The 22,246-nt window shown below is 48.8% G+C and overlaps 1 protein-coding gene across 1 annotated transcript in view; it reads left to right on the forward strand.

The window, feature by feature from the left end:
* Positions 1-22,246, forward strand: part of kcnn2 (potassium calcium-activated channel subfamily N member 2) — a gene marked incomplete at both ends in the record, with an annotated part of 83,478 nt that overhangs the window by 59,110 nt on the left and 2,122 nt on the right. Inside the window, 4 exon segments of the mRNA XM_080528577.1 lie at positions 5,114-5,255; positions 5,857-5,967; positions 6,478-6,605; positions 18,675-18,744. Of these exon segments, the coding sequence (XP_080384703.1) occupies positions 5,114-5,255; positions 5,857-5,967; positions 6,478-6,605; positions 18,675-18,744 (451 nt within the window).

Genomic DNA, 22,246 nt, shown 5'->3' on the forward strand with positions numbered 1-22,246 from the left:
TTAGAGGTTAGAGGTTAGAGAGGCGGGTAGACTCGAGGTTAGAGGTTAGAGAGGTAGGTAGACTAGAGGTTAGAGGTTAGAGGTTAGAGAGGTAGGTAGACTAGAGGTTAGAGGTTAGAGGTTAGAGAGGTAGGTAGTCTAGAGGTTAGAGAGGCAGGTAGTCTAGAGATTAGAGAGGCAGGTAGACTAGAGGTTAGAGAGGCAGGTAGCCTAGAGGTTAGAGAGGCAGGTAGTCTAGAGGTTAGAGAGGCAGGTAGTCTAGAGAGGCAGGTAGACTAGAGGTTAGAGAGGCAGGTAGACTAGAGGTTAGAGAGGCAGGTAGACTAGAGGTTAGAGAGGCAGGTAGCCTAGAGGTTAGAGAGGCAGGTAGTCTAGAGGTTAGAGAGGCAGGTAGTCTAGAGGTTAGAGAGGCAGGTAGACTAGAGGTTAGAGAGGCAGGTAGTCTTGAGGTTAGAGAGGCAGGTAGTCTTTAGGTTAGAGAGGCATGTAGCCTAGAGAGAGGCCGGTTAGAAAGGCCGGCTAGCAATTGGAAGGTCTCCGGTTGTATCCTTGAGCAAGGCACATAAACCCCTAATTGCTCCAGGGGCGACTATTGGGGCTTTTCCACTAGAGGGCTGACCCGGGTCAGCCCAGGCTGGCCTGCTTCTTTGGCGCTTTTCCATTGAGCGGCCTGGATCAGCACGGCGCGGTACGGCACGCTTCTTTAGCTACCCTTCGAGGTCAGGAACCTTTTTGAGACCCGGAACCTTTTTGCCAGGCTGCGTGTGACGTGTGACGCTGCACACTGTTGATTGGTCAATGGAAATCGTCATCCCATGTTCATAGATTTCTTCGCTAACCACCATCTTTAAATACCACATTCGCTCTTGGAAAATGTCACTACAGTTTCTGTAATAGCTTATTAATAAAGATTAGAAAAATTATGCTGACCATCGTATTATCTTAGTTTAATGTCATTTCAATGCATCATAGAACTTTTATTTACAACAAGCATAACACAAAAATCGCTATTATGCACCGTCTTTGCCCGTGAATAACACCGGCTGTGAAGGTGGTAGAAACACAATACTCCTTTGCTAACTTCACCATCGGTATACGGTCATTTTGAGCCCTTAACCACCGCGCTGACACCCCGAGAAGATATGCTTTTAACCGTAAACTCAATTAACCGGGAGTTCACCCGCTGCTGCTCGCAGCACCGCTTGCTGCTGGATGAAACTCCCGTTGACAGCGGGGGGAGAGAAAAGTTTTACCAGGGAATTCGCTCCGCGCTGTGTCGACCGTGATAGGAGTGTAGTATCGACACCATTCAAATGGTTTTGGATTCCCTGTCCTCTCCCCTATCCGGACACGTTTGAATTGTTATCCTAACCCACGGTAAATCTCAGTTATTAACCCGCAAAGGGTGCCTCCGGGCACCGTCTTTGCCCGTGAATAACACCGGCTATGAAGGTGGTAGAAACACAAGACTACGCTGGATAACTCCACCATCGGCATACGGTCATTTTGAGCCCTGAACCACCGTGGTGCCACCCCGAGAAGTGAACCGGGAGTAAACTCAATGAACCAGGAGTTCAACATGCGTCAAGTGCTTATATTCACTACGAGCAGTGTCGACATCGATCAGGCAGTAGCCATCTCATATGCTCATACAGTTCATAACGCAGACAAGTGAAGGCAGTGGTTTTAAGGGTTCAAAAAACATGACTTTATTATGTGTACATAGCTTCCTCTCTCTCTCCCTCTCTCTCTTTCTCTTTCTCTCCAAAAGAATCGCGGTTAATAATATACCACATGCCGAGGGAAAGGCATACGATAGCTTCAAGTTCCTCCATGTCGCTATTGTTGTGGCTGTGTTGTGTCTCGTGAAAATATACGTCACCACCATGGCGCGCTTTTATGACGCGTAACCCCGCCTACTATCTCCTACTCCTCCTACTCGATCCTGGTCTGTTGTGTATAGTGGAAAAGCGCCAATACCCAGAACTGTTCAAAAGCGTGCTGAAGCGAGCTGAGCCGAGCCGCGTCAGGCCGGTCAATGGAAAAGCGCCATATGACTATGACTATGACTATGACTATGACTATGGCTGACCCTGTGTGCCTAGACCAAGAAAAGACATTTCGTTGTACTCTGTGCAATGACAGAAAGGTTGAGTCTAATCTAATCTAGTCTAATCTAATCTAATCTAATCTAATCTGTCAGTGTATGAAACGCAGATATGCCTTAAGTGGTTCGCTGGGCAAAACTGTTGTTAGCTCGCTGCACATGTGGCTGGCGTCCAGGATGGACAGTAGTGGCCAAGTCCCCAGCCACGGGTAGAGAGGGGGGGGAGAGGGAGGGAGAGAGAGAGGGAGGGAGAGAGAGAGAGACAGAGAGAGAGAGACAGAGAGAGGGAGGGAGGGAGAGAGAGAGAGAGAGAGAGAGAGAGAGAAAAGGGGAGAGAGAGAGAGAGAGAGAGAAAAGGGGAAAGAGGAGAGAGAGAGAAAAGGGGGGAGAGACAGAGAGAGAGAGAGAGAGAGAGACAGAGACAGAGAGAGAGAGAGAGAGAGAGAGAGAGAGAGAGAGAGAGAGAGAGAGAGTTTCGCTTCTAATAATGCAGAGCCCCTGCCTGGCAGCATCAAGGGGAAACATAGCTGGTCGCCCGTCTCTTGCCAGGTGATTCAACATCCTCTAAGCAGAACTCTGTTAGAACTGCTGATCTAACCCCAACGGCACAGTTGGAGTTGTTTGCGTCAGACAGGAGAGGATGTCTTTGTACCAGAATAAGACATGGACGATGAATGGACTGACTTATATAGCGCTTTACAACGGCCTCTCATTCACCCATTCACACACACATTCACACACCAATGGCGGCAAGCTGCCATGCAAGGTGCCGGCCCGCTCACTGGGGGCAATTTGGGGTTCAGTGTCTTGCCCAAGGACACTTCGACATGTGGCCAGCCGGGGCTCGAACCGCCGATCTGCCTACCGTGCGATCATTAGACGCTGGCTCTACCAGTTCAGATTTTTATTTAGAAAAATCTAAATACATTTCAGCGTTGTTGAAAATCGACGACACATCGCTAGTCAACTAACACAGCTTGTTATGTGAGCCTGCTAACAATGTAAAGTAGTGTTCTAGTTTGATTGATTGATTGATTGAAAACTTTATCAGAAGATTTGCAGGAGTAGGTACATGAAAGTACATATTACATACAAGGTCAACTAACAGGATAAAAACCCAAGAAAGCCACTGGCTTATTTCAATTGGGGTCCTTGATACTCAATTCATCGTTACATGTAAGACAGACAAAAAAACTAGTACTATCTACAAGATAATACAGACAAATAACTAGTACTATCTACAAGATAAACATACATCCAACATGGGAAGAACAATACAACAAAACATATGGTATGTACAGCGGGTAGGACAGGTGGGGACATACACCACAGGTGGGGGCGGGGGACAAAACACAAAGTATGTACAGTGGGTAGTTCGGGCAGGGGGACAGACATATAATATGTACAATGGGTAGTTTGGGCGGGGGGACAAAACAACAAGTATGTACAGTGTGTGGTCATGGTGGGGGGGGGGGGTACAAAAACACCAGTAGATTTAGGCGGGGGGGAGGGGGGGGGGCGACATAATAACATTGCGTTTGCTCAGAGTGTAGACCAGGTAGGGGGGTGAGGATTGGGGGATGGGGGGGGTTGTCCATTGTTCCACGGTTTCGGTAGAGAGTCTCCGGGTGGGAGGGGGGGTCGTCGCCGACTGAAGCCTTTGGTCGTGTAAGCCTGTCTAACCTCGCTGCAGCTCCGGGCTTTCATCTCCCCTCCAGACAAGGACAGCAGCACAGAGAAAGTGAACCACAACACCACTTGTATTCTCCACATCGCACACGTCGGTAGTAAATCCCAGTAAATGTTTGCGTAAGAAATATATCCGTTATAGCCGAGACCCCCAAAACGTCTGGCTGGACAATCCCCGACGGTCCGCGATCTCTCACTTTCTCCCTTCTGCAGAAAATGTCAAATGTTTATCAACCAACCCCCGAAAAAATAAAACATAAAAATCACTCTCCACTTTCAGTTAACTAGGTAACAATGTAAAGTAGTGTTCTAGTTAACTAGGTAACAATGTAAAGTAGTGTTCTAGTTAACTAGGTAACAATGTAAAGTAGTGTTCTAGTTAACTAGGTAACAAGGTAAAGTAGTGTTCTAGTTAACTAGGTAACAATGTAAAGTAGTGTTCTAGTTAACTAGGTAACAATGTAAAGTAGTGTTGTAGTTAACTAGGTAACAATGTAAAGTAGTGTTCTAGTTAACTAGGTAACAATGTAAAGTAGTGTTCTAGTTAACTAGGTAACAATGTAAAGTAGTGTTCTAGTTAACTAGGTAACAATGTAAAGTAGTGTTGTAGTTAACTAGGTAACAATGTAAAGTAGTGTTCTAGTTAACTAGGTAACAATGTAAAGTAGTGTTCTAGTTAACTAGGTAACAATGTAAAGTAGTGTTCTAGTTAACTAGGTAGCAGTGGGGATTTCTCACCCAATTGCGTTGTTGCAGTGTTTTGGCTTGACTAGCGAGTTTGTGTTGTGATTCTCAACAACGCTGAAACGTAGTTCCGTGTTTCAAGTCTGAACATTTTGATTGGTTGCCGCCGTGCGGAACAAAACACTAGAATGTGTCCCGTTTGGCAAACTGATGCTTTTAAACTGTCTCTCTTCCCTCTCTCCTCCCCTCTCCCCTTTCTCTCTTCCCTATCTCCTCCCCTCCCCTCTCTCTCTTCCCTCTCTCCTCCCCTCCCCCCTCTCTCTCTTCCCTCTCTCCTCTCCTCCCCTCTCCCCTTTCTGTCCTCCCTCTCTCCTCTCCTCCCCTCCCCTTTCTCTCCTCCCCCTCCCCTCCCCTCTCCCTCTCCCTCTCTTCCCTCTCCCCTCCCTTCTCCTCCCCTCTCCTCCCCTCTCCCCTTTCTCCTCCCATCTCCCCCCCTCTCCCCTTTCTCTCTCCCCTCTCCCCTCTCCTCCCCTCTCCCCTCTCCCCCCCTCTCCCCTCCCCTCTCCCCCCCTCCCCTCCCCTCTCCCCTCTCCCCCCTCCCCCCCTCTCCCTTTTCTCTCCTCCCTCTCCCAGGTACCATGATAACCTGGACATCACCAGTAACTTCCTGGGGGCCATGTGGCTGATCTCCATCACCTTCCTGACCATCGGCTACGGGGACATGGTGCCCAACACCTACTGTGGGAAGGGCGTGTGTCTGCTCACTGGTATCATGGTGAGCGCCCGTCTGTCTGTCTGTCTGTCTGTCTGTCCGTCCAGAACGCCGTATCACACTGTCATTACGCCGTGTGTGTCTGCCAGGGAATCTCACCAGGTCATATCTCTCATATCTCTTCCTCTGAATATCTTTTGGCCTGTCAAGACTTTAGATTTGATTGAATCTGCCTCGCAGCTTGTCCAGACAATTTCATATTCAGAGGATGTTGATGTGAGACACTTTGAAAGACCCGCTTTTTTGTTTTGTTTTGTTTTGCGGATGGTGTTATTATTATTTATTTGTTATTGTTGTTCCAGTGAAAGAGAAGCTGAGGGAGAAAAGCAGGCTTTGTAAACGTGCCTGTCTGTCTGTCTGTCTGTCTGAGGGGAAAAGCAGCGTCTATAACCGTGCCTGTCTGTCTGTCTGTCTGAGGGGAAAAGCAGCGTCTATAACCGTGTCTGTCTGTCTGTCTGAGGGGTTAAAGCAGCCGTTGTAACCGTGCCTGTCTGTCTGTCTGTCTGAGGGGAAAAGCGGCGTCTATAACCGTGCCTGTCTGTCTGTCTGTCTGAGGGGAAAGCAGCGTCTGTAACCATGCCTGTGTTTGTTCCATCTCTCCCAGGGGGCTGGCTGCACGGCCTTGGTGGTAGCCGTGGTTGCAAAGAAACTGGAATTAACCAAAGCTGAAAAACATGTTCATAATTTTATGATGGACACCCAGCTGACCAAAAGAGTACGTGAAGACTCTTTACTCACGTAGGGTTTAGATTAAAACATGTTTTATAGCCTCGGTTATTCCATGTCCTTCTTGTGTTTTGCAATTCAGGATTGAAAGGAGGGTTGAGAGGAGGGGCGCTCTTTAGCCAGAAAGGGGCCGCTAAAGACGGTAGTAAGAAATGATCCCCGTAAATAATATCACAGAAGGGCCCACGCGCCTCCCGATGCCTACGAGCATCATGATCACCATGATTCACTTTGTGTCAAAGTTTTGTAAGGCTAAAAACTAACGGATGTTGTGGTGTTTCATTAGGAAACACGTCCTATTAAATATCAGTGATGGTATATATGATAACCAAACCAGTCAACACTAAAAAACTAAACAATTTGAGGTAAGCAAATTAGTGACGGAGCTTTGTGGTGTGTGTGTGTGTGTGTGGTGTGTGTGTGTGTGTGTGTGTGTGTGTGTGTGTGTGTGTGTGCTCTCTAGTGAAACCTTACTTCTAACGGTGGGGTTGTGTTGCAGGTGAAGAACACAGCCGCTAACGTCCTCAGGGAGACCTGGCTGATCTACAAGAACACCAAGCTGGTGAGGAAGATGGACCACGCCCGTGTCAGGAAGCACCAGCGCAAGTTCCTCCAGGCCATTCATCAGTAGGTACCCTCCCTGCCCGCCCCCTGATTGGTGGACAACACCTGATGTCACTCATGATGTCACTCATGATGTCATCCATGATGTCATCCGTGATGTCATCCGTGATGTCATCCTGCTAGTGAAGGTTCTCCCAAATGAGACGGGAAAAACACACACAAACCTGAGATCTGAATTGTTTGACACCTGTAGCGAAATGTTTCACCAACAGCAACAGCAATTCTGACCCTCCCTTTCTTTTCTGCCCTTTGTTTATTTTCTTTCTTTCTTTTTTTTACCACCGATTTTTTGTTGTTGTGATATCTTGGCACAGCGACAAATATCGATTTTGGAAAATAGATCTGCAGGGCACAAGTGGAACCACTCAGCAGCATCTAAATGAGCGTGGAAACTAGGGGTGGGCATCGACGATCGATAATTGATCGATAAGGATCTTGGTCGATCACAAAATAAAACATTTGGTCGATCACAAAAAAAAAAAAAAAAAAAAATTTGTGATCGACCAAATGTTTTATTTTGTGATCGACCAAGATCCTTATCGATCAATTATCGATCGTCGATGCCCACCCCTAGTGGAAACGATGCGATCCCTCCTGTTTACTTACCTCTCCTATCTTAAGTGTCTTGTCACCGTAGGGACTTCTCTCTGCCCTGGTCACCTCACACTAAAGGGATTGTTTGGTAGAAAGATTAATGTCAGTTACGAAGCAACAGTAACTGTTGAATGAGGTGATGCAGCACCGTGCTGTTGAATGCGGTTGACAGAAACATGATGTCTCGCAAAGTGGTCGCACTTTTGAAGTGTTTTTCTTTCTCTCTTCCCTCTCTCCTCTCCTCCCCTCTCCCCTTTCTCTCTTCCCTCTCTCCTCTCCTCCCCTCCCCCCTTTCTCTCTTCCCTCTCTCCTCTCCTCCCTTCTCCCCTTTCTCTCTTCCCTCTCTCCTCTCCTCCCCTCCCCCCTTTCTCTCTTCCCTCTCTCCTCCCCTCTCCCCTCTCTCCTCTCCTCCCCTCTCCCCTTTCTCTCTTCCCTCTCTCCTCTCCTCCCCTCTCCCCTTTCTCTCTTTCCTCTCTCCTCCCCTCTCCCCTCTCTCCTCTCCTCCCCTCTCCCCTTTCTCTCTTCTCTCTCCGGAAACATTCTGTGTCGCAAAGTGGTCGCACTTTTGAAGTGTTTTACACTTCACTGGTATTTAGGCAATTGTGTGGGAACATTCTGGTGGTACCATGGTGCCTGGTGGCTTGTATTCTGTCCCAAACAAGTCATTATAAATGACTACCATGTAATGTCTGAAAGTACAGCACTGGTTCGCTTCTGTGTGTTAAATTAATGCAACCAATTATTTTCAATCAATGCCATTTAAGATGGGGGGGGGGGGAAGATGGAATATCCATCATCAAGAACAACAGGCCAGACTCCTTTATGAAACTATCCACTAATGATGATCGTCATTATGTCTCAGAGATCATTCCCAGTTCTTGATAATTGATCTGCTGAAAACTACTGTGGTTGTGTAATTGAATAACATCCAGTGTTGAGTGACAGACGTGGTCCAGTGTTGAGTGACAGACGTGGTCCAGTGTTGAGTAACAGACGTGGTCCAGTGTTGAGTGACAGACGTGGTCCAGTGTTGAGTAACAGACGTGGTCCAGTGTTGAGTGACAGACGTGGTCCAGTGTTGAGTGACAGACGTCAGTGTTGAGTGACAGACGTGGTCCAGTGTTGAGTGACAGACATGGTCCAGTGTTGAGTGACAGACGTCAGTGTTGAGTAACAGACATGGTCCAGTGTTGAGTGACAGACGTGGTCCAGTGTTGAGTGACAGACGTCAGTGTTGAGTAACAGACATGGTCCAGTGTTGAGTAACAGACGTGGTCCAGTGTTGAGTAACAGACGTGGTCCAGTGTTGAGTGACAGACGTCAGTGTTGAGTGACAGACGTGGTCCAGTGTTGAGTGACAGACGTGGTCCAGTGTTGAGTGACAGACGTGGTCCAGTGTTGAGTGACAGACGTGGTCCAGTGTTGAGTGACAGACGTGGTCCAGTGTTGAGTGACAGACGTGGTCCAGTGTTGAGTAGCAGACGTGGTCCAGTGTTGAGTAACAGACGTGGTCCAGTGTTGAGTGACAGACGTGGTCCAGTGTTGAGTAACAGACGTGGTCCAGTGTTGAGTAACAGACGTGGTCCAGTGTTGAGTGACAGACGTGGTCCAGTGTTGAGTGACAGACGTGGTCCAGTGTTGAGTGACAGACGTGGTCCAGTGTTGAGTAACAGACGTGGTCCAGTGTTGAGTAACAGACGTGGTCCAGTGTTGAGTAACAGACGTGGTCCAGTGTTGAGTGACAGACGTCAGTGTTGAGTGACAGACGTGGTCCAGTGTTGAGTGACAGACGTGGTCCAGTGTTGAGTGACAGACGTGGTCCAGGCTGACAGATGTCCTGGTGAGGGGGCGGGTCTTCAGACCGCACGCTAAACTATTCATGAAAAACTCTTGGGGACTCTTTTTTTAAGTTACAGAAAAAACCTCTTTCTCTCACTCCCCCTCTTCCCCTCTCTCCCTCCTCCCCCCCTCTCTCCCTCCCCCTCTCTCTCCCTCCTTCACCCTCTCTCCCTCTCTCTCTCTCCCCCCCCCTCTCTCTCTCTCCCCCCCCCCCCCTCTCTCTCTCTGTCTCCTTCACGTGCGTCACCATGTTGTGGTGATGAGCCGCATGCTCGTCAGGATGAGGTTGAGGTGACGGGTCCTTGCTTGTGTACCTGAAGTTTGAGTCAGATGTCAGGCTGACCTTAGCGCCCAAACCTCTGTGTGTTTCCTTCTCCACTAGCTGATGGGACAGCCACCTGTCAGACAGTCTCTTAGGTGGTCTCTAGGGAGATGTTCAAGTCCTCTCAGCCTCAACAACTGTATTGATTTTAGTGTCCTCTTCCCTCGGTGTAGCAGAGGCGGCTATCACGCTCCCCACTTAACCTCCTTTACTTTCAAACGACCGACGACAATCATCTAAACTTCTAAACTGTTCAATGTTTTCTGAGATCAAGTTGTTGTTGTTTTTTTTTACCTGATAATATGAATACACATGTATACACTCAAGGGAAATGTTTCATGTTACTGTTCGTGTTATTTTATGTTTTAAGTATCTTTATGTGTTATTGTATGTCTGTTAATGGGTCTGTGTGGTGTTCTCCTCCTGTGTGTGCAACAACTTTTATTTGCTCATGATTCTTTGTTGGTCATGTAGACGTGAGGAGTTTAGACGACGCTTAGACGACGTTTAGACGACGTTTAGACGACGTTTAGACAACGTTTAGACGACGTTGACGTGTTTTCGAGGGATGCTAGACGGGGGGGACTGGCTGCTGCTGCAAGCCCCATCCACAGTAGTGTTGTTTTATCAGCGCGGGTCGCGTCTCGTCTGTCAGCGCTGCTTTATTGCCGTATTCAGGCTATTTGTGGTAATGACAACATCCCGACCAACCTTCCCGTCTCTAGGACAAAGCTAATAATGGAAAACGCTCTGAGCTTTGGCACAATCTATAAAGAACGCAATTAATTTGTAAAGAAAGAAAAAAAAAACTCCCTTGCAGTTCTAGTCTCTGCAGCCAAGGACAAACACACACACACACACACACACACACACACACACACACACACACACACAGAGACACAGACAGACACACACACACACAGACACAGACAGACACACACACACACACACACACACACACACACACACACAGAGACACAGACACACACACACACACACACAGACACAGACAGACACACACACACACACACACACACACACAGAGACACAGACACACACACACACACACACACACACACACACACACAGAGACACAGACACACACACACACACACACACACACACACACACACACACCCCTCCTGTAGACTCAGTGTGACGAGGGAGTGGAGGTGTTTGTAGAGAACCCCCTGGTGGGGTGGGCTGGGACGAACCGTGTGTTTGGGGGTCAGGGGTCAGAGGTCACACAGAGGGAGCGAGGAGAGGATTGAAGAGGGCTCAGCTCAGGGGTCAGTGACCTGTCCTGAGGCAGTCGTTTCAAGTTTCAGGCTTTATCGTTACGTCACATGACACAAGTGTAAGACAGTAGAATCCTCAGGCTTCGGTTCCTGACATTACAGCACGAAGACAAACAAGACAACAAGACAAGATAAGTCAAGATTAATAAAGTGACAACAGATACAAGACATAAGTGAGACAACTGGACAAGTGACAAGTTGTTAGGAGATAAATAAGACAGGACACAATTTAGCTCTACAAAAAATCTAGATCGTACAAAGTAGAAATGTCACCAGTGTTGTTCTTGGTGGCAGTGGGTTTAAGAACATCAGCTCCAAAACATTTAATAGCCTCTCTTCCTCCTCCGGTGTGATCTGGATCAACTGGGAGGGGGTGAAATGTCCCAGTAATCCTTCACTGCCAGAGGTGGTGTCTGAGACGGCTCTGGGGGGGGGTAGGAGAAGTGAGAAGGGAGAGCAGGTCAACTGAGGCTGTTGCCATGGTCTCATGGAGTCTGCAGAGTCTGCACCAGCTCAGGACCGAACCCCAGGTGACTGCTAGAGGACCTGTCACTCCCAGCTATCTGGCGGTTGGGGTTTTTCTGAGGAAGGTTGGCGTCTGTCTTACTGCCTGATGCCTGAAAGAAAATAGGTCAGCGTCTGCGGTGGAGGGATTAGCAGGAGGCTGGGGGGAGTAGCGAGGCGATAATCAGAATTTTGGAATGCGGCAAAGCTTGAAGTTTACCAGGTGATTACTCTGCTGTACGTGCTGGGAGGCCCCCAGGGCTGGAGAGAAGAGACTGCTGATGGTAGTGACTATGTTAATCAGTTGATATTAGTATTCAGATATTTATTTATTTATTTATTAATATTTTAAATATGTTTTTATAAGGGCATTTCTGCTTTATTGGGATAGAGTACAATAGTAGAGATTGACGGGAAGGATGGGTGAGAGAGAGAGAGAGAGAGAGAGAGAGAGGGAGGGAGAGAGAGAGGGAGAGAGAGAGAGAGAGAGAGGGTGAGAGAGAGAGAGTGAGAGAGAGAGAGAGTGAGAGAGAGAGAGAGGGAGAGAGAGGAGGGAAGACATGCAGGATAGTGGCCGGAATCGAACCAGGGACCCTGCAGTGACGTGACATGCGCTTTAGTGAGCTATGCCCCCTAGGTGCCCCAATCTTTGCCAGATATCTTTTTATTTTAAGTTATTTTTTCATATTTTTCTTTTTATTGTGATAGAGATAGTAGAGATTTGACAGGAAGGATGGGTGAGAGAGAGGAGGGATGACATGGAGGACATGTCTGGGTCCGGAATCGAACCAAGAACCCTGTGTTTACGTGGTCAGCGCCCCGCCAGATATCTTTTTAAAGTGCTGTTGCTGTTCCTCAGATAGGCAGGCGAGGGAGGAGGTGAGGGATGAGGGTTGGGAGGAGGGGAGGGGATGAGGGTTGGGATGAGGTTTGGGATGAGGGTTGGGATGAGGGGTGGGAGGAGGCGTGGGGATGAGGGTTGGGATGAGGTTTGGGATGAGGGTTGGGATGAGGGTTGGGAGGAGGCGTGGGGATGAGGGTTGGGATGAGGGGTGGGAGGAGGCGTGGGGATGAAGGTTGGGATGAGGGGTGGGAGGAGGCGTGGGGATGAGGGTTGGGAGGAGGCGTGGGGATGAGGGTTGGGAGGAGGCGTGGGGATGAGGGTTGGGAGGAGGCGTGGGGATGAGGGTTGGGAGGAGGCGTGGGGATGAGGGTTGGGAGGAGGCGTGGGGATGAGGGTTGGGAGGAGGCGTGGGGATGAGGGTTGGGATGAGGGTTGGGAGGAGGCGTGGGGATGAGGTTTGGGATGAGGGGTGGGAGGAGGCGTGGGGATGAGAGTTGGGATGAGGGGTGTGGATGAGGCGGGGTGCATGTCCATATATGTGTGTGTGAGTCCTTGGAAAGTCTGTGTCCGCAGCGTGTCATCGCGATAGTTTTCTGCAGACGGCCTTGGCGGCCCGGAATGAAGATTGGATGTTTGGGTTAGCGAGGGAAACGGATTATTCCGTGCTATTCTATGCTGACTCTTAACCTGGCGTCTTGCAAAGCAGTTAATTTCTCCAAAACGTTTTCCATCTTACGATTTAGTTCAAATATCATACCAGTTTGAGTACTCACTGCTCTGCCCATCTCGTGGGGAGGAGGTGAGGGGAGGAGGGTTGGGAGGAGGTGTGGGAGGAGGTGTGGGAGGAGGTGAGGGGAGGAGGTGAGGGGATGAGGGTTGGGAGGAGGGTTGCAGTACCGGGGATGAGGAGGTTGATCTGCCATCTGGACGCGTTTCTCTCTGATGTTGTAATAATTCATTTGTCTATTTTATGTTTCCTTTTGTTCCTGTATGTGTCGACACAATGCAATAGAGCTCGAAAGTAAGTCTTCGCCTCACACGTAGCTCACAGACCGTGTTGTGTGCATGCCCAATGAGAGCTTGTCTTCTTCTAACTCAATGATGTGACTAAAAATTACACTTCCTCATTTGATAAGTGAAATTCATAACAACCAACCAATACCAAATAATATCAACAACCTTACATGGAATCCCCTCAGAGACTTAGAGAGTTTTCAGGACTTTAATTCCTCATCTAGAATATTCCATGACCAGTAGAATGAGCGTAACGCAGTACCACCGCCACCCAGCATGGCGTCTTTTGTGAAAGCAAGACAACACGATCAATTCAGAGCTACTTTATGTCTCTCAGAGCGTAACACAAAGGCCAGCTTAACCAACAATGGCAGCACCTTCACCACCTCATTAGCCAGCGGCCGCTACACACACACACACACACAGTCAGACCTCTCCACTCTTCCTCCCTTACATGAATTTCAATTATCGGGTGACGGAGGGTGTTTTTTCTTTTTCCATTGTTGCATGAATGTGATGAAATGATTTGATCTTTAATCAGAAACTGCCACTGATTAAACTCCAACGAACTGTGCTTTCATGGCCCGAACGGATGACCGCTCCGCCAGCGCTGCTACCACAGTATACCCTGTATCTGTCAGCTCAGGACGGGGGGACGGGGGGACGGGGGGGGTCATTAGCCAGACCAGGGGGGGAGGGGGGGGGGCGGGGGGCATCAGCTAGGCCAGGTGGGGGGGGGGGGTCATCCTTCGGCTTATGGAACCATTGTTGCGCCTGTAACTACATTTGCAACCACATCTCCACCATTTCTCTCTTGGATGACTGGTAGCGACCGGGGCCGGTGGTTGAGTGTGTCCATCCCAGGGTGCCGTGCAGGACCTGCCGGCTGGCGTGTTAGGGGGGAGACGCACCGTTAACCCGTCTGACATGCATCCCTGCACCGGCCCACACATGCACCGACACATGCACCGACACATGCACCGGCACATGCACCGACAGACTTTGAGTAAAATGGGTCGTAAAAATAAGAAACCGTAGCAGCGCATCGCAATGGCCTAAAAATAGCATGGTGCATGGATGCAACCAGATGTCCCGCAATATGTCTGAGAGAGGGGGTGTTTTGTTTTGTTTTGTTTTGTTTTGTTTGGGCGGTGCTCACTGATTGTCCTCCTCTGGAGAATGACACTGTTAGTCCTCTGTAGAATGACACTAGGCTCGCTGACGGCTTAGTGACTCAGTCAAAGAGTGAAACGGAGACACAACTTCAGAAGGGGACGTCAAGGGGGGAGGTCAGGGGGCGGGGGGGGGGGGGGGTCAGGGGGGGGGGGGGGGGGGGGTCAGGGGGGAGAGGTCAGGGGGGAGAGGTCAGTGGGAGGTCAGGGCCAGGCTCTCTGTGGTGACGTTGGCCCGGGACACTGTGCTGTAACCCCACGCCGTGGTGCTCAGTACAAACCCCAGTAGTCCAGGACAGCCAGAGTCGAGGCAGAGACACACCGCAGAGAGAGAGCCCTGCTAGCTGCCCTGCTAGCTGCCCTGCTAGCTGCCCTGCTAGCTGCCCTGCTAGCTGTCCGTTAGCTGTCCGTTAGCTGTCCGTTAGGGCCAGAGAAGAAAAATGATCATCATTCCTCTCAGGAGGAGGCGGGGTAAACTGGGGTCAGGACAAAGACAAGCAACCTGAAGAAAAAAAAAACGCCCATGGTGCAGCACTATTCAGATTGCCTTAGCGGATTGAAAGGGGCTTTGGAACGCTTAGCGTAGCTGTTTCTCCCCCTGACGGATGGCAGAGCAGACAAGCCCCCCTACTGAAACCCAGGAGTCAACTATGAACAATGAGCCACAGAGGGACGGGGAGGGGACAGGGAGGGAGAGGGAGAGAGAGGGAGGGGAGGACAGGGAGGGAGAGGGAGAGAGAGGGAGGGGATGGGGAGGGGCAGGGAGGAAGAGGGAGAGAGAGGGAGGGGATGGGGAGGGACAGGGAGGAACAGGGAGGGGATGGGGAGGGAGAGGGAGGGGAGGACAGGGAGGGAGAGGGAGAGAGAGGGAGGGGATGGGGAGGGACAGGGAGAGGGAGGGGAGGACAGGGAGGGACAGGGAGGGAGAGGGAGGGACAGGGAGAGGGAGGGGAGGACAGGGAGGGACAAGGAGGGAGAGGGAGGAGAGGACAGGGAGGGAGAGGGCGGGACAGGGAGGGGAAAGGGAGGGAGAGGGAGGGACAGGGAGGGGACGGGGAGGGACAGGGAGGGACAGGGAGGGACAAGGAGGGGACGGGGAGGGACAGCGAGGGAGGGACAGGGAGGGGACGGGGAGGGACAGCGAGGGAGGGACAGGGAGAGGGAGGGGAGGACAGGGAGGGACAGGGGAGGACAGGGAGGGGACAGGGAAGGGACGGGGAGAGGGAGGGGAGGACAGGGAGGGACAAGGAGGGAGAGGGAGGAGAGGACAGGGAGGGAGAGGGAGGGACAGGGGTGGACAAGGGGGGACAGGGAGGGACAGGGAGAGGGAGGGGAGGACAGGGAGGGACAGGGGAGGACAGGGAGGGGACAGGGAAGGGACGGGGAGAGGGAGGGGAGGACAGGGAGGGACAGGGGAGGACAGGGAAGGGACGGGGAGAGGGAGGGGAGGACAGGGAGGGACAAGGAGGGAGAGGGAGGAGAGGACAGGGAGGGAGAGGGAGGGACAGGGGTGGACAAGGGGGGACAGGGAGGGACTATCGAGTGCGATGGGGGGGGGGGGGGGGGGAGCAGGTTATGTTCAGAGTCTGACCCTCCGTCCGCCTACCACTGTCCGTCAAACACCATCTGACAGCTATTGGTCATCCAACTGTGAAATGCAGTCGACTTCCTGACAGGTCCTTACATCCTCTCCGCTGCAAAGACATCTCCGCTGATTCTCTTAATATATTTTACCATCTTCAATCAAATGACCCTTCTGTTTCCCTTTCATCTTGCCGCCAGATTATTTGAACAAATAAAAGTGTTCTTTCTTTCTTTCTTTCTCTTTTTTTTTTTTTTTGCAACGATTTTTTTGGCTACTACTTTGTTTTAAGAACCTGCCTCTTTCTGAAACGCCACTCAGCTTTCTGTGTCGCCATAGATAGGCATTCTCCTCTCACCTGCAGCGGTTCCCTGAGTGGTTCAAGTGGCGCCCCCTGGTGGCCTAACCTAATCATCTTAGCTTCACATCTTCTGCCTGTGTTACGGAATGCCTAACAATGATGCTCCGTTGCATGAGAATGGATGGATCCCAGCCAATCAGCAGAGTCCGTAAAAAGCCCTAAGAAATGTGTGACACGGTCTGATCACCTGGTCCTCATGTCGGCAACCAATCAAAATGTTCTGACTTTTTCTTTTGAAACACGGAACTACGTTTCAAAGTTGTTGAGAATCACAACACAAACTCGCTAGTCGAGCCAAAATACTGCAACTACGCAATGGATTGGGTGAGTAATCCCCACTGCTACCTAGTTAACTAGAACACTACTTTACATTGTTACCTAGTTAACTAGAACACTACTTTACATTGTTACCTAGTTAACTAGAACACTACTTTACATTGTTACCTAGAACACTACTTTACATTGTTACCTAGTTAACTAGAACACTACTTTACATTGTTACCTAGTTAACTAGAACACTACTTTACATTGTTACCTAGTTAACTACAACACTACTTTACATTGTTACCTAGTTAACTAGAACACTACTTTACATTGTTACCTAGTTAACTAGAACACTACTTTACATTGTTAGCAGGCTCACAAAACAAGCTGTGTTAGTTGACTAGCGATGTGTCGTTGATTTTCAACAACGCGGAAATATATTCACATTTTTCGAAAGAAATGTCCGATCATTACATCGGATCCCGACATGAGGACCAAAGCATTAGAACGTGTCACATATTGTCCCCCCGAGTGTCCAGTAGCGTGTTGCCACACGCAGTCCAGTTGGAGAGCTGTAAACACACCACAAACACCCATCCAATCGGGTGCTTCAATTAGTGTGAGAGCATTGAGGGTTTTTATCAGGGAGAGTTAACAGGGCTTATAGCCTTCTCCCCAGCTCGCCCTGTGTCTTATTTGGTTCCGCAATGATTTAAGTATGCATGAGTGATGGTGATAGTAACAGCCACCGGGATACACTATGTCCAGAACTCAAGCGTGGTCCAAAATACTGCACACAGTTACTGTTTCCCCAGACCCCCAGAGAGTGCGGGTGAAAGCCGTGGTTTAATAGCTTCATTAAACAGGAGATGTGAATTATTTAAGATGTATGGATTAGTGAAAGTTACTAATTTCACTCAGGCTTTTGAAGTGGGGTCTGATTGATAGATAGATAGATAGATAGATAGATAGATAGATAGATAGATAGATAGATAGATGGATAGATAGATAGATAGATAGATAGATAGATAGTTGGGTAGGTAGATAGATAGATAGATAGTTGGGTAGGTAGATAGATAGATAGATATGTAGATACATAGATAGATAGATAGATAGATAGATAGATAGATATGTAGATAGATAGATACGTAGATAGATACGTAGATAGATAAATAGATAGATACGTAGATAGATAGATAGATAGATTTTATTTTATGATAATTCTGCTACATTTCTTTTGACAAATGAATTGTTATCCACGTTTGTGTGGCCATCTACTTTCATTGAGTAAGTTGTAAAAGTGTTTTTTGCATCTTGACAATTTAAATAGAAACACGTTATAGGAATATCAGCTGACTTCTGAAGGATTAAATCATTCACTAGTAGTAGTCAAACAGACTAGACTAAATCCTCCCCTGTCTTTGAATGAGATATTAGGCGGCTAATTTAACAGTTTGATGTATGAATATTTATACAACTGCTTATAGGCTACCTTCGAATTCTGTCCTGCCAGTTGAACCCTTCTCCAGTATGTAGGATCCTGTTCTAGTCTGGTTCTGGTCTGGTTCTGGTCTGGTTCTGGTCTGGTTCTAGTCTGGTTCTGGTCTGGTTCTAGTCTGGTTCTGGTCTGGTTCTAGTCTGGTTCTGGTCTGGTTCTAGTCTGGTTCTGGTCTGGTTCTGGTCTGGTTCTGGTCTGGTTCTAGTCTGGTTCTAGTCTGGTTCTGGTCTGGTTCTGGTCTGGTTCTAGTCTGGTTCTGGTCTGGTTCTGGTCTGGTTCTAGTCTGGTTCTAGTCTGGTTCTGGTCTGGTTCTAGTCTGGTTCTGGTCTGGTTCTGGTCTGGTTCTGGTCTGGTTCTGGTCTGGTTCTAGTCTGGTTCTGGTCTGGTTCTGGTCTGGTTCTAGTCTGGTTCTGGTCTGGTTCTAGTCTGGTTCTGGTCTGGTTCTGGTCTGGTTCTGGTCTGGTTCTGGTCTGGTTCTAGTCTGGTTCTGGTCTGGTTCTAGTCTGGTTCTAGTCTGGTTCTGGTCTGGTTCTAGTCTGGTTCTGGTCTCTTCGCTGGCAGCTTCCTCCCCTCCTGGTCTCTACTTGCATGCAGCTCGACCAATCAGAGTGCCCCCTGCAAACCCCTGCATCGTCTACACACTTCCTGTGCATGTCCTAGGAGTGCTCTTCCTGCTCCATGTGTATGCCGTGTGTGTGCACAGATTCTGTCAAGCCTATTTTTATTTTTTACTTTATTTACTTACTTTTATGGGGTTTCTGAATGGTCTTGTGTGTTCAGATTGAGAAGTGTTAAAATGGAGCAACGCAAGCTGAATGACCAAGCAAACTCACTAGTGGACCTTGCTAAGGTAAGCTAGGCTGACAATTGTCATATATTCCTTTATGTTTATTTTTTGGTCTTTATTGTGTTATTTGATGTAGGCTATACTTTGTACACTTTGTAATTGTATGCATGTCATGTGAGTTAATTAGGTGAGCCAAGTAACAACTTTTCACATATAAACAAAGTCTACAGGTGTCAAATAAACAGACAGGCGTTTTAATTCAAGGGACAGCTGTGTACTGTCATGGCTGCCCCGCTACCATGGTGATGTCTCTGTGTGCCTCTGGAGCGTGGGTACGATCTCTTACCAACGTCATGTCATAGGGTAGGCCTCTCACACACCAGGCTATCGCTTCCTAAAACAAACACTGAAACAAAACAAGAAACAACATTATTTCTGCCCTTTTTTATGCCATTTGCCTTTACAGAAGAATAATCTGTCTCCAGTATGTGTGTAGATGAGTAGAGGAGTACTGTATGAAGAGAACAGACCCTGGGCGACTAGGGACACGCTGCTTTGTTTAAGCTAATCGGTTTTTTTGCTCACGGCCGTCTTCTGATGCGCTAAAAAGACATATAGAAACCTGAGGGGTCTGCCAACCTGACTCAGCAAACACCCTAACCTAGGAACAGACTAACCTAGGAACACCCTACCCTAGGAACACCCTACCCTAGGAACACACTACCCTAGGAACAGACTAACCTAGGAACACCCTAACCTAGGAACATCCTACCCTAGGTACACCTTAACCTAGGAACACACTACCCTAGGAACACCCTAACCTAGGTACACCTTAACCTAGGAACACACTACCCTAGGAACAGACTAACCTAGGAACACCCTACCCTAGGAACACCTTAACCTAGGAACACCCTAACCTAGGAACACCCTAACCTAGGAACACCTTAACCTAGGAACATCCTAACCTAGGAACACCCTAACCTAGGAACACCCTAACCACCCTAACCTAGGAACACCTTAACCTAGGAACACCCTAACCACCCTACCCTAGGAACACCCTAACCTAGGAACACCCTAACCTAGGAACACACTACCCTAGGAACAGACTAACCTAGGAACACCCTAACCTAGGAACACCTTAACCTAGGAACACCCTAACCACCCTAACCTAGGAACACCCTAACCTAGGAACACCCTACCCTAGGAACACCCTAACCTATGAACACACTAACCTAGGAACACCCTAACCACCCTAACCTAGGAACACCTTAACCTAGGAACACCCTAACCTAGGAACACCCTAACCTAGGAACACCCTAACCTAGGAACACACTACCCTAGGAACAGACTAACCTAGGAACACCCTACCCTAGGAACACCCTAACCTAGGAACACCCTACCCTAGGAACACCTTAACCTAGGAACACCCTACCCTAGGAACACCCTAACCTAGGAACACCTTAACCTAGGAACACCCTACCCTAGGAACACCCTACCCTAGGAACACCTTAACCTAGGAACACCCTACCCTAGGAACACCTTAACCTAGGAACACCCTACCCTAGGAACACCTTAACCTAGGAACACCCTACCCTAGGAACACCTTAACCTAGGAACACCCTACCCTAGGAACACCCTAACCTAGGAACACCCTACCCTAGGAACACCCTACCCTAGGAACACCTTAACCTAGGAACACCCTACCCTAGGAACACCTTAACCTAGGAACACCCTAACCTAGGAACACCCTAACCTAGGAACACCCTAATCTAGGAACATCCTAACCTAGGAACACACTAACCTAGGAACACCCTAACCTAGGAACACCCTACCCTAGGAACACCCTAACCTAGGAACACACTCACACTGGCATCTGATGACTCAGCCAGAAGGGGTGGGGGGGAGGGAGAGGGGGAGAGGGAGAGAGGGTGTGAGGGATAGAGAGAGAGGGAGGGAGGGAGAGAGAGAGAGGGAGGGAGGGGGGGGGGAGTGAGGGAGGGGGGGGGGAGGGAGGGAGAGAGGGAGAGAGGGATAGAGAGAGAGAGAGGGAGTGAGGGATAGAGAGAGAGGGAGGGAGGGAGAGAGAGAGGGATAGAGAGAGAGAGAGCGCTTTGACATTCAAAAGTCCACCAAGGTCAAATCAGTTTCAGGCCACGTTGTCATGCAAGACACTAGTCAATATCAGCCAGCCTCCCTGCGCTGTGGAACAGACTGACATGAGGGCAGGTGACTCATACCCATCTTTAATCATTGTCATAAGAGCCACTCGCCACCAGAGGGCAGTATAGCATACATCATCCCAGTACAGGCTCCCAGTGGATAGATAAGAGCTGTATAATGGGGCATAACACTAGAACAGCCATGGGTGGGGTCATTTGGGGTCATTTGACCCTGTGAGTAACATTTTTGTTATATCTTTGCACTCGATCAAATTTCAGGACCCTCCTTTCATGACTTTTCCTAGATATGTGCGTTCTACCACCCAGTATCCTTACATTTTCAAAATCACATCAGGATAAGCTAGTATAAAGCTATTTTGCTAGTTTTTCTGTGTAGGAGGCAGGCTAATTTACATTTTTTTGTACAGAAAAACTACAAAATAGCTTCATACTAGCTTATCCTGATGTGATTTAGAAAATGTCAGGATACTGGGTGGTAGAACGCAACATATCTAGGAAAAGTCATGAAAGGAGGGTCCTGAAATTTGATCGAGTGCAAAGATATAAAATGTTTCTTTATCATGGCTATTCTAGTGTTAATATAGATAATGTCTTATCTAAACCCCAGCTGTAGTTTAAACATGCAGCTAGCTGGGCTGTCAGTGTTGTTTCTGCCCCTGTGTGGATCTGTGATCACACCCAGCCACCGGCCCATTCTCCCTGTCACACATGCGAGGAGCAGGACCAGGTAAGTGATGGATAGCCCCCCCCTCCCCCCTCCCCCTGGCTGCCAGGGATAATACCTCAGCACCCCAAGGCAGCTCACTCACCGCCCCCCCCCCCCGCCCCCACACACTCACACACACACTCACACACACACACACACACACACACACACACACACTCACTCCCATTCTCAAGTGGAAGTCTCAGTGTTTGATAGCATGTCATGTCTCAAGGGCAGAACTATTGACAGTCCTTTAAAGAGCAGGAAGTTAATAAGCGTGTGTATATGCTATGGGCGGGGCTATGGGCAGGGGGGAGGGGCTATGGGCAGGGGGGAGGGGCTATGGGCCGACAGTAAATAATAATAATAATAACCTTTATTGGTATAGCAGCTTTTCCTGCAAACGTTGCAGCTCAAAGTGCTTTATATAATCATCATTTAATCATTTAGCAATTTAAAGGCGATATTAAAAAGATGGGTTTTTAGTCTTGACTTGAACATAATGTGCTGAGGTTGCATCTCTAATGTAAACTGGCAGTGAGACACAATCTGGGTGCATAACATGAGAATGCAGCCTCACCAGATGTGCTACACAGAATACAAATATGAGATGAAACATCCAAACATGTCGTACCGACAGTAAATACAAATGAAAGATGAAATGAAGATGAAACATTCA

Source organism: Nansenia antarctica (assembly GCF_963989245.1).
Source record: "Nansenia antarctica genome assembly, chromosome: 4".
NCBI classification, from domain to species: Eukaryota; Metazoa; Chordata; class Actinopteri; order Argentiniformes; family Microstomatidae; genus Nansenia; species Nansenia antarctica.